The sequence below is a fragment of the Myotis lucifugus genome, unplaced genomic scaffold, assembly GCF_000147115.1.
Source record: "Myotis lucifugus unplaced genomic scaffold, Myoluc2.0 scaffold_0, whole genome shotgun sequence".
Taxonomy (NCBI): domain Eukaryota; kingdom Metazoa; phylum Chordata; class Mammalia; order Chiroptera; family Vespertilionidae; genus Myotis; species Myotis lucifugus.
In genome coordinates, this window is record NW_005871048.1 from 62,449,884 (window position 1) to 62,463,470 (window position 13,587).

Genomic DNA, 13,587 nt, shown 5'->3' on the forward strand with positions numbered 1-13,587 from the left:
GGGAGGGCAGCAGGGATGGACTTGAGCTTGCGGATCTCCTGTTAGAGCCGCCGCGCTTGGAGAGGGCGCCGCAGCAGCGACCAGGAGCCGCCGCCGCCGCCGCCGCCCGAGGCCCCGCTCGGCCCGCGCGCCCTGAGCCTCCCGGCACAGTCTCTTCGCGGCGGCAGATGTGTGTGGGGTCAGCCCACGGTGGGGACTATGGTGAAATTCCCGGCGCTCACGCACTACTGGCCCCTGATCCGGTTCCTGGTGCCCCTGGGCATCACCAACATAGCCATCGACTTCGGGGAGCAGGTAAGCCCCGCCGCGCCCCCCGCCCCGCACTGGCAGCGCCGCCCCGCGCCCCGCGCCCCGCTCCGGGATCGCTCTGCCTCGGCCTTGGGCGCCCTATGGCCGTGGGATGGGGGCAGATGGGAATCACCTGCTCCGAGTTGCTTTTTATCCCGGAACAGTTGGTTGGGTTTGCCGCCTGTCAAGGATGACTTTTCCAGCAGTCCATTCCCCCTCCCCCAGTTATTCAGCAGAGTTTTCCAGCTCCCTCTGGAAATTGTTAAAAGATAGGCGGGTTTGACGCTTCACCTATAGAAGGGTTTTTCCGTGCACAGTAGGGGTATTATGTAATTTGTGATTATGTAAACCGCAGGTCTGTAAGTAAAAGGTAGTTTCTAGTAGTTCAGGTGCTGGTTTGTTATTTATCCGGGGTCGGAGATGATGGTGATGCTGATGATGGGGAGATTTGTGTTTTCAGCCCAGCTATGGATTAGGGTGTCCCCAGTGTGTCCTGACAAGCGACCATTGATCATCTCTAGTTTAGGATTTGGGGGTGTGTGTTTTTTCTTGCACCGCTAAAGGGGGGGGTACATTTTTGATCGTTGCTTTCTTGCCCTTGTTTCTTTTCCATGTTTTTCACCATTTGTCTCCATGTGGCGTCATTGCAAAACTGGCGCTGCAGGCTCCCCCAGCAGCGAGGCATCGGTGCTCTGCACTTAGCCGGTGGGGACCGTTTTCTCGCAGGGCCCCAGCAGGGTGCAGTTGCATTTTAAGGCCAGAGAGAGGAGGGGGTGGGCAGGAACATGCCACCTTAATGTGCAGGAGTTGGAACTGGCCAGCGTGTGTAATGGGCAACACTCCGGGTGTTTCGTAGCACCTTATTTATGTTCCTTTTAAGTCAAGACATTTCAGAGGATGTTCTATTTTTAAAATGCACCTATTTTGATGAACTTTTAGTTGTTGTTTTTAAAAAAAAGGACCGGGTGTTTTTTGTTGTTTTCTTTTCAGAAATGCGTTGGTTTGGCACCTCCTTTTGGTGAATATCTGCTTGCATTTGCTTGTTTGCTGAGAACTTCTGATTGATTGCTACTCTATAAGCTCCCTGATACTTAGTGACATTGTAAGCTACTTTTACTTCGAATTTTATTGCAGATAAGTGTCCGCAGTGTAGCACAGTCTCTAGAGACCTTTGTCTGGAAGCCCAGTAATTTCCTTTGATTAGCTACGATATCTTTTCTGTTGCCTCTGTGCCCGGCGAGTACCACCTCAGTACTTCCCTGCTGCTCCACCTTCTTCCTGCCCACCTTACCCTCTTGAATAATTCACTGGTGACTCTGGGCATTTCCTATCATCTGTGGAAAGGCTTTTAGACCCACATTTACTACATGGTACATCTAAGGTGAGTCAAATGCTGTATGTTCACCTGAACCTTTTACTACATTAAGGCTTATTTTCTTGGAGCTGCTCCAAAGGTTGTCAGCACAAGGATGCTCACCTGATCGCTTCGCCCTGAACTGGAGTGTGTGTGTGTGTGTGTGTGTGTGTGAATTATATAGGGATAACTGGAGGAAACAAGAGTATTCTTTGTCATAATTAAATGGCCTGAAGCATGTCATAGTGTTGTCTCACATTTGCTTTGATTTTTTAAAAAATATTTTTATTTTTAAATATTTTTTATTGATTTCAGAGAGGAAGGGAGAGGGAGAGAGAGATAGGAACATTAATGACGGGATAAAATCATTGATTGGCTGCCTCCTGCATGCCCCGAAATGGGGATCGAGCCCACAACCTGGACATGTGCCCTGACCAGGAATCGAACCGTGACCTCCTGGTTCAAAGGTTGATGCACAATCACTGAGCCACGCTGGCCGGGCCATTTACTTTGATTTAATACAAGGCTAATATTTGATTTTAGGGTAAGGGGAAGGATCTCCTGAATTACAAAAGGGTGTGTAGACATAAGAGATGACTTTAGATGGTTTACCCTAGTGGGTCTACTAATTCAAACTCATCCTTACAACATTGCTAACCTCATCATCATGGCTGACATAAGCAACGTACTAGAACAGTTATCTTTTTGCACAGAAGCAAGTTTTATCAACAAACAAATGTTATTTGAGGTCCTTATCCCTTAAATGCCGGCATACTTAGGAGGGGAAAGGCTGCCTGGAAGTGGAGATATTTTATCAGAGTTCGGGGTGGAAAGATGCAGGGAAGAGAAGGCATAGCCTTGCTTTGCCTTCCAGTAGCAGATGATAATTGTTTTGCAAAATGTGCAGGGTGAGAAGAATGGAGCTTTTTTTTTTTTCTTAATTTTAAATGAGGGAAGAATTACAGTGTGAGCTAAAGCATGACCTGCTTATATGTGGGTAATGAATACAAGGGCATTTACCCCAACTGCTTCCAAGCACAATAAAGATGAAGAGAAATGCAGCTATTTGCAAAGTGGGTCCATGTTAAACTTTGAAAACATACAGTTCTTGACATGAATTTTTATTAAGTTCTAGACAGAGGGACACATGCAGATCTCTCCCATTCTTCTTTCAGAATGAGTGGGTGTATGGTGCCTCGGCCTGAGTGAACAGTGATTTCATATTTCAGTAATTGCCTAATTGTAAAGTATGGAGGTGACATGGGAGTGTAAAGATCCATAAACAACCCCTGGTTCTCATGCCTTGGAGATAATTAAGAAACCAAAATTAGAAAATAAAACATCTCATCAGCTTTTAAGTCTCTGACTTGTCTAGGACAAAAGGATAGTAAAATCATTTTAACTGTTTCTTAGAGGAGGGTGTTTTTATGATTATAAACATCTCGGTTTGTGATTTCTGTAGAAAATGTGGGCAGAACTTTTTAAAAATTTTTTTAATTGATTTCAGAGAGGAAGAGAGATAGAAACATCAATGATGAGAGAGAATTAATAATCAGCTGCCTCCTGCCCCTGCTGGGGATCGAGCCTGCAACCCAGGCATGTGCCCTGACAAGGAATCAAACCGTGACCTCCAGATTCACAGGTCAATGCTCAACTGCTGAGCCACACCGGCTGGGCCAGAACTTTTAAAATGGAAATCCAGCTATATAAAAGATTCCACTGAAATTTGAATAATCGGCACATATGTGATTGTGTATAGGAATTGCACATTAATTATCTCAGCTATTAGTGTATCTCAGCTATCAGTGCCTGTGGGGTTAGGGGTCATGAGGAAGCCTGTAACGATCTATCCCGAGTGTCCTGATATTCTCCATGAACATTATCGGCAATGTATGTAGATTTCCCTGCAATTTCATAGCTCAATCAGGGAGGAACCCAAATATTATGGGCTATTTACTCTTAACAAGACTAGCAAAACCTATTACCATATTTTCAGTTTTGATGGTGGCAGTCATTTAAGGGAGGAGGGATGGTTGAATTCTACACTGAAAATAAAAACTATATGGAATAGAATGTCCTGCTTTATAATATTAAACATAGGGACCATAGAAAAGAATGTGAGTATATTCATTATTGAAAAATGTAAAATGACATTTGTAGAGCCCAGTAGCTGAGTAGATACTTTATGATACGTACAGTATATCTAGAATTATCATTTTGTGTTTATTTTTATAGATGGATAATCAAAAGTACTAATTACTTTCAGTTTTTTAGCACTTCATATGTGCTTACAACAGCTCAATACATGTTCTATGTGAGGAAAGAATGAGAGGCCTAAGCATATTACTTGTCCAAGATCACGCAGGCAGTGCAGGGCGGAGCCTGGATTCACGCCTATATCTGCCTCCTCTAGTTACACTCACACACTGAGATAGGCCTAGGAGTTTTTATTATTATTACTATTATTATTATTATTATTTTAATATATTTTTATTGATTTCAGAGAGGAAGGGAGGGAGAGAGATATAAACATCAATGAGAGAATCATTGATCAGCTGCCTCCTGCACGCCCCCTACAGGGGATCAAGCCTGAAACCAGGGCATGTGCCCTGACCAGGAATTGAACCGTGACCTCCTGGTTCATAGGTCGACACTCATGAGCCACACTAGCTGGCTAAAGCTAAGTTTTTAAGTAACTGTAAAGGGGAAACCTTTCCCCTTCCAATTTATTCTACACTAATGGAATAAATTTCAAAATAATGTTTATTTTTCTAATTATAAAAGGTATATATGCTGTTTGAAGTTTGGTTAAGTATAGAGGGAAAAATAACTATAATTATGCTCTAAAGAAAAAAAACCCTCCTTTAACATTTTGGATATCTCCTCCCAATCTTTTCTTTCTCCAACATAATTGAGGATCTTCCTCTGTTTCTCTCCCTTCCCCCATATCTTTTACATAGCTGGATTTCCATTTTAAATATTTATTTAATATATATATATATATATATTTAAATATATATATATATATACATATATATATATATATATACATTTCCCATATATTTAAAAAGTCTTTAAGTATGATTTTAAGTAGCATAATATTTGATTATATGCGCATACTATAATTTCCTTTGTGGTATATTCCCCTATTGTTTAAATGGTGAGTTTGGGGGGGGGGTTGTTATTGTTTGGTTGGTTGTATTTTTGTAATATAAAATTTCAGTGAGCCTCTTTTTTGTAATAAGGTGATAATGTTTTCTCTGACAACCTTGGGCTTTCTGCTTGGCATAACTTGCTGCCTATTTCAGCTTCTCATTCATACATAGAAAATGAGGTCACTCTCTTCTGGCAGTCCATATTTAGTCAAGGACACAGTGACCTCCTTAATCCAATTGATACAGACTTCTCTGCCATGTTTCCCAGTTCCCTGCAGGTGTACTTCTACATTTAAAGGATCTCTTTCGATGTACTTAGGAACACAGACTGTTCCTAGAGCCATGACGGTATAATCAATCCTATGGTTAGTTTGTTTGCACATTTATTATTATTTTTTAAAATATATTTTTATTGATCTCAGAGAGGAAGGGAGAGGGAAAGAGAGATAGAAGCATCAATGATGAGAGAGAATCATCAATTGGCTACCTCCTACATGCCTCCTACTGGGGATCAAGCTCGCAACCGGAATCGAACCTGGGACCCTTCAGTCTGCAGGCTGATGCTCTATCCACTGAGCCAAACCAGCTAGGGCTATTTGCTCATTTATTTATCAAGGTGGTTTGATGACCAACCTAACTATTAATTTGTCAAAATACTTCTTTCCAAGCATGTCCTTCACAAATATTCAAATACCACACACATCAAGACAATATCTAAATCCCTTTCTAGTAATATATCAAATTCTTTAAAAGCAGTTTTTAAAGTGTTCTGTGTGCTATCATTTATGCTACTGTCGCACTTTGTAGTCGTGACAAGCGCAGTTTTGTATTAGAGATAAATAATTTGGTCTCTGTGCCGTTTCACTCTCACTTGTCTGTTTGAGGCAGTGAGGCAGAGGGTTTGTTGGGGGATGGGGGGACAAGAGACCATGTGTGTTGGAATAAATAAATCTCATTAAACTGCTGGTGTAACATACTTAAGTGACTTGGATGATGTCTACATTTAAAAAAATCAGTCTGGAATTTTTTTAACATCTGTGATTCTATTAGTTGCTGTGGAGATGAATTAAAAATATAGAAAACGTTTTATGCAGTGTTATGTGGGTATGAACTATCTATGTGATAACTGAAGCTTATCTTTTTTTAAAAAATATATTTTATTGATTTCAGACAGGAAGAGAGAGATAGAAACCTCAATGCTGAGACTCATTGATCGGCTGCCTCCTGCACACTCCATACTGGGGATTGAGCTCGTAACCTGGGCATATGCCCTTGACCTGAATCAAACCTGGGACCCTTCAGTCCACAGGCTGACATTCTATTCACTGAGCCAAACCAACTAGGGCTGAAGCTTATCCTTTAAAATGCAAATTATTGCTTTTTTCTTTTTTTAGTATGAAAATTATTGTTGCTGGAAATCTGTGTTGCACATTTCTCTATCTTATTAGATAAACATAATATACAAAATGTAACATAAATTTTTTTTGGTGATTTGTGAATGTCTGTTGTTGTATTGGGCAATTTTTGGATATCCACTGCAGGTGATGTTGGCACCAACCAATAAAGTAAAAATAATCCTATATAATAAAAGCCTAATATGATAAGTATCCGGTCTTCTGGTCGTCCATTCAACCAATCAAAGCATAATTTGCTAATGATATGCTAAAGCTGCTCAACCACTCACTATGACAGTGATGGCGAACCTTTTGAGCTCGGTGTGTCAGCATTTTGAAAAACCCTAACTTAACTCTGGTGCCGTGTCACATATAGAATTTTTTTGATATTTGCAACCATAGTAAAACAAAGACTTATATTTTTGATGTTTATTTTATATATTTAAATGCCACTTAACAAAGAAAAATCAACCAAAAAAAATGAGTTCGCGTGTCACCTCGGACACGCGTGTCATAGGTTCGCCATCACTGCACTATGATGTGCACTGACCACCAGGGGGCAGACGCTCAATGTAGGAGCTGCCCCTTGGTGGTCAGTGTGCTCCTACAGGGGGAGCGCCGCTCAGCCAGAAGCCAGGCTCATGGATGGCAAGCACAGCTGCAGTGGCAGGAGCCTCTCCCACCACTGTGGCAGCACTAAGGATGTCCGATTGCCAGCTTAGGCCCACTCCCAATTGGACATCCCACAAGGGCTCCCGGACTGTAAGAGGGCACAGGCCAGGCTGAGGACCCCACCCTGAGTGCATGAATTTTATGCACCGGGCCTCTAGTAAGTAATAAAAGTAATTAATGCATGTTGACTACTTGCTTTTTAATTTTCTGCTTTGGATTTGCTCTGGGTACCTAAACTTCATTAGCATTCCATGAAATATGAAAAGCAAATAATTTTGGAGGCCTCCTTTGGGAAAAAACATCTATGCTCTGTGCCTTTTGCCTTCCTACCCTGCGCGGATTTTGTTTCTGTTCTAGAGAGATTCTAGAGTTACCAACAGTGACGTGACCTAAGCACAAGAGAAGCATTGCCATATTTCACACAGCCCCTGCCCTCAAATTGCTTGGATCCGGGTTAAGAAAACATACATGAGCCCTAGCCAGTTTGCTCATGGATAGAGCGTCAGCCTGTAGACCAAAGGGTCCCGGGTTTGATTATGGCCAAGGACATGTACTGCAATTGCAGGCTCCTTCCCTGGCCCGGACCCTGATCAGGGCACATGCAGGAAGCAACCAATCGGTGTGTTTCTCTCACATGGATATTTCTCTCTGTCTTTCCCTTGTTCCACTCTCTCTAAAAATCAATGGAAAACTATCCTCGGGTGAGGATTAAAAAAGAAAGAAAGAAAGAAAGAAAGAAAGAAAGAAAGAAAGAAAGAAAGAAAGAAAGAAAGAAAGAAAGAAAGAAAGAAAATGTACACGAAACACCTTTGCAGTCAGCACCGTGGGGCAGAATGTATAATTGCACAGTGCAGTTGATGATAGCATATGGCGAGGTGCTCGGAGATTGCAGTAGAGCAGCAAGAGTGTGGTCGTGGCAAGCTGTTTAGACGTAGTTCTCATCTGGAGGTTGTAGCCCCTGCTTCCTTCTTTCTAAATGGACAGCACCCATCTGAGATGGTAAAGATAATTAGAAGGTAGGTAAAGTAGCCGACTTCCTATCAAGCCCTACAAACCAAGATTTTGTTCTTCATTTTTGCTATTTCCATGGTGTTGAAATCATTCAGCTGCTATTCCAGCAACCAAACACCACTCGCAGTGCTGAGAACAAATGAGCTGAAAATGACAAAGACAATAGTTATCTCTGTCAACTAGAAGACATATGAATCCCCGCTTTCTGGTTCTGCTATGTGGTTGCTTCTTCAGACTGAAAGTATTTTCAAAGTCCATCTGAGAAGGGGCATAAACTTGATTATTTGTCAGGGTAAAGAGGGTGCTTATTCCCCTAGATAAAGAGTTATCAAAGGACAGGCTGCCCATCTGGTTCAGGAAATGCCATGGGGTCCCTAGACAGATGGACCAACTTCATTTCTAGTTGGGAGGAATACAGTTTGGTTTGTTAGCTCACAGTTCCCGGCTGATTTCAGAATTTTTTTTTTATGGTGTTTTGATCTGACTAGATGGATATGGTAAGGCTTTCAATGAGTCGGACACCTTTGGCGCCGTTAGAGGATTGCCTCTCTGTAAAGATGGGTTTGCTGGTATGAATCGGCAGTCCTCTTATTCACATGTGTCAACGTCTCTGTCCCCAACCTCAGGGCTGGAGGAGGGACTGTGTGTGTGGCTCCTTAACTTGGAGCTTAAGGAGGTGAGAGGCAGCCCCATGCACCTCCAAGCCCACGTTCCCAGCACACTTCCGATGCCCCGCCAGTGTCTGCAGGTTGCCTGTAACCCATCAAAGCACCTGGACAGAGTCTGGCAGTGGAGATGCTGACTCAAGACTGGGAGGATTTTAAAAGCCAAAGTGGGGATCCCTGGATAAGAACTTTCAAAGATGACTAGGAAGGTGAGGCTCCTCTGGGCATGTAGTTGGAATTAAATGGCTAAAAGGCAGAATGTCTTATCAGTAGGAGCACGATGAGCCAAGAAGGGGCAGAAGTTGGCCAAGGGGATATAATTTTCCTAGCAAGGGAGAAGTTAAGGTAGCTTATTTTTTTGAGACCCAAAAAGGACTAGCTTTCAGGATCAGTAGTCTGGTCACTCAGGTTATTGTCTTCCCTTAATGAGTCCACACCGATATGTTTTAATGTTATTAAAAATATAACATTAAGTCTATGGAAGTATTTGAGTCCCTGACTGTCCCTTTCTAATTTGGCTTCGGTGTGTGGCTGTTTTGTTTTTAAAGCTGCTTTTTAGACCCATAAGAAACCCGTGTGCTCTTGAATGCTGCTCCACGGCAACCCAAGATCTGCCGGCCACTGGGCCGTGCATTTCAATAAAAGGACGTAGTAGTGTGGAGAATCTAAAACAGCAGATTACAAAAGGGGAAAAAAAATTGTCTGACGGTCTGAGAGCTTTAAGTGGCTTGGCAGGAAATTCACCATGACTAGGGCAGAGAGGCCTCCCACAATGCGTAGCCTAAACTTGACATTCCAGGAAGACAGACTGAGCTGAGAAGAGTAACAAATAACCACAGACATAAGAAAGGTAACTTTCGCCCTGGCCAGTGCCGAAGCCGGAAGGACACCTTGCACGCAGCCTGAGTCCGGCGTCTCGGCTCCAGACTCCACACTCGGACGTGGTTTCCTGGCCCGCTCTGAGACCTCGTTTCTCCCCTGGGATGGGTATGGTCCTTGCCCGCCCTCTTCGGCATTTCCTCACCAGGAGCCCGGCGTGCAGTCAGGTTGTACTGCTTTCTGCTCCCACACAGCTGCACAGCTTTAGGTGTTTCGCCACCTGGCCTCACCCCTGGTGGGCGGTGTACCAAACCAGGGCAGGTTCCTGGCACCGTCTGCAGTTTGTCCACCATGCGGTCCCCAGACAAGCCAGTGTTTCCGAGGCCAGGACTTATTTCCAGGGGTGGTGGAGACCCACCGAAGGGTCCCTAAAGCAGAGGGTGGCAGTGAGCGTCAGAGGCTAACCTGCAGAACCACTTTAGTTTTTCTAACATTCTTATTTACTCTCATTTCCTTTAGGCACAACCTGCCTTCTTTCAGGGGAGGGGGCTGTTTTCCTCTCATCTTTAAAAATCAAAGTAAAATTTACATACAGCGAAATGTACAGATCTTATGTATACAGGTCCACAGGTATTGACAAATGCCAAATGCCTACCTGTACAGAAGCCACACCCCAATCAAGGTGTGGGACATTTCCATCAGCCCAGGAGGTTCCCTTGCACCCTCCCCCGGCCACAGCCACTGTTCTGAGTGGAGAGCCTTTTTAATTGCTTGTCACACAGGCATTTGGTCCCAGATAACTGCATTGGGGGTCACTGATGTTATTACTCTGTAGCACTGTTATTCTTTCCCGTCGCAAAATAGGGCTCAAGATTGTGAATTTTCGTGGATTTAAAGCAGCTAGACTCAGAGTTTGACTTGGAGTAAAATAACTTTTTTCCTTAATTTGTACTATTTGGTGCTTTTAATTCTTCCATTGACATACATCCTTCAATTGTATGAACTGCTGATCATTTTGAAGTTCAGGCATGCTTAAAATTAAAAGTCTGCCGAGAAAGCTAACATCATAAAACAAAATGTGATCTGTACATACAATAAACATTTATTCAGCCCTAAAAAGGAATGAAATTATGATGTGTGCTCCAGCATAACGCTACATGAAGTAAGCTAGACACAAAAGGACAACTATTATATGCTTCCATTATCTGGGGTGCCTAGAGTAGTCAAATACATAGGGCCAGAAAGTAGAATAGTAGTTACTAGGCTTTAGGGAGAAGGAAAAAAATGGGGAGTTATTTTTTAAATATATATCCTTTATTGATTTCAGAGAGGAAAAGAGAGGGAGAGAGAGAAGAAATATCAGTGATGAGAGAGAATCATTGATCAGCTGCCTCCTGCACACCCCACGCCGGGGATTAGGCCCTGACCCAGAATTGAACCATGACAGTTGCACAATAATGTGAATGTACTTATGCCATTGAACTATATTAAAAATGGTTAAAATGATAAATTTTATTTACATATGTATATTTTTATCAAATTAAAAATTTTTTTTAATTAACTCATTTTTTCCCATATGTTTCAGCATGTTTTGGACCAAATACGTACTCTGAGTGAGGTCAGGCATAAGCTCGGAAGGCAAAGGATTGTGTTGGTTTTACTTGCATTTTTCTGGGAAGATACCTGTCCCTGCAGGTTTCAAGGCAGAGAAAATGCTCTGCGCGTGCGTGTGTGTGTGTGTGTATGTGTGTGTGTGTGTGTGTGATGAGTTCAATGAGGCTCAAGGAGTTTCCTTCCCACAACTCCAAGTGAACATGTGGGAGAGGAGAATGTCCTGACCTTTCTAGGTGCCCAGGCCTGCTCTAGACACATGGGGTGTCACCTTGCCTACTTTATTTATTTTTTTACATATATTTTTATTGATTTCAGAGAGGAAGGGAGAGGGAGAGAGATAGAAACATCAATGATGAGAGGATCATTGATCGGCTGCCTCCTGCACTGGGGATGGAGCCCGCAACCCAGGCATGTGCCCTGACCGGGAATTGAACCGTGACCTCCTGGTTCATAGGTCAACGCTCAACCACTGAGCCACGGCGGCCAGGCATCTTGCCCACTTTAAGTATGAATTGAATAGCTGTGCCAGGTCAGCCTCTCTAGAGCAACCTGGCTCCTCTGGCTGATGGCTCATGCTTAGCATCTCATAGGACATTTGGTGTTGGCTGTGTTCTTGGGATACGGGAGCTAGTGACATTTAGGGAGATGGAAGAGAAAATGTTCTCTCTTTCCTACCACCCTGACCACGGTTTCCTCCATCTACCCTGGTCTCCTTGCTATTTACAGGCCACCTTAGAGGAAAGGGGCAGAGCAGAGGGAGAGGGGAAGAGGTTCCTGCTCATTCTGAGGTGCACGTGGCTGCTCCTCCGAGGTTTCCAGCAGTGGTGCAAGCTGACCACAGCGTGGCTGAGAGGAAGAGCACCCACTCCTGACAGTCAGGACCCCTGGATCTGACCTCTGCCCCTGCACCCACTGGCCCTATGACCTTGAGCAAAGAATTTGACCTCTGTGGGATTCAGCTTTCCCAACTGTCAAATGGGGATAAAGGGCTTACTTGCCGTCTTGTGGAGGTGTAGACCAAACAGAAACTGGGCACAAAAGTGCTTTGAAAAGTGGGAAGTGTTACACAAAGGTAAAGTAGTATTGCATAAGACTTGAGCCTGGTATGCTGCTGCTACACCTGTTTATTTTTATACATTGACTAGCTGACTTTTCTTGCTTTTCATTGATTCAGTGACTTGCATAAAGGGGATTTCTTAATTTAGAACCAGTTGGGTTGAAGGCTAGTTGAAGCATGCTGGAGGACAGATGCTGGGACACTTGGATTTTATAATATGGGTTTCAGCAGTATTGTTGCTGCTGATTGTGTGTGTTTTTTAAAAAATGTGTTTGGATTGATTTTTAGAGAGAGAGGAAGGGAGAGGGATAAAGAGAGAAAAACATCAATGAGAGAGAAACATCATTGATCGCTGCCTCCTGCACACCCGCTACTGGGGATGGAGCCCACAATCTGGGCATATGCCCTGACTGGGAACTGAACTGGTAGATCCGTGCTAACCACTGACCCACACCAGCCAGGCTTGTTGCTGCTGGTTTTTGTTTGTTTTGTTGTTTTTGTTTTCATACTTTGTGGAAAATACATTTAAGGCTGGATTTGTTCAGTATAGGCTTTTTAATGGAATTACTTGGATTTAGGCAATGCACTTTTTGAAATGATGAGTTAAATTTAATTTCCCTTTGATTATAGGCTGTTGTTGGACACACCTTTGGAGGAAGGTGGCTACATATACCACTGACCCCTTCTCTGATCTAGACTTACCAATGGGACCGAGCTTTTCTCTGTTTTATTGACAATCATGGCAGTAACACACCAAGGTGTTTGAAGTAGTGTATGGTGGCTGCTTAATGAGATGAAGGTTATGCCTCACTTCCCAGGTGCTAATACACGATTTGGAGTGTTTTCACTATTAAATAATGAGGACTATGGAACACAGAGGGCAAAGGTGTCTTCATGAGTGAGTTCACTCAGCAAATGTCTCTTGGACACCTACTATGTCTTAGGCAGTCACAGGACAGAAGAAAAGGACCGATGCAGTCCTGGCCTGCACAGAGATTTACCCAAAGGGCAAGCAGCCAGCAGGCGCTTACCAAATAGTGTGGTCAGGTCTGAGACAGAGGAAGAGCAGGGTGTACAGAGGATTTATTTCAACAGAGGGTTCAAGGTTCCTCTTACAAAAGGAGCCTTTAACCCGTCATCCTAAGGGTCCGGGAAGCTTTCTGTTCAAGCAGAGACCTGAGACCTAAGGCGGATGGTGTGTCCCTATCCTGGAAAACCAGGGAGTTTCAGGTGAGGAAAGACAGGTGCTTAGTTCAGTGCTTAGGTGCTTAGTTCAGTTGGAACAGGGCAAGACCAGGAGGGAGCAGGCGGCGGGATGAGAGGGTGAGCAGCACCCAGTCAGCGTAAGGAGCTAGGCCTGGATCCTGAGAGCCTGGGAACTGGGGAGGTTTCTTCGATGGGGTGTGGCCTGATTCGCATATTTGAAAGATAATTTTGGTTTCAGTGTAGCTAATGAATTAGAGGGAGGTGAGAACAGGGGCAGGGAAATCCATTGAGAGGCTCTTGTGGTGACTACCAGAGAGGTGGAGGTGGCCTAGATTCTGGATTAGGCATGGGC

At 43.7% G+C, this 13,587-nt stretch overlaps 1 protein-coding gene across 1 annotated transcript in view; it reads left to right on the forward strand.

The window, feature by feature from the left end:
• ANKH (ANKH inorganic pyrophosphate transport regulator) overlaps positions 1-13,587 on the forward strand; it is a 115,060-nt gene continuing 101,473 nt past the window's right edge. The window contains exon 1 of the mRNA XM_006081500.2: positions 1-294. Coding sequence (XP_006081562.1) covers positions 199-294 — 96 coding nt within the window. The 5' untranslated portion in view covers positions 1-198. The remainder of the gene's footprint in view (positions 295-13,587) is intronic.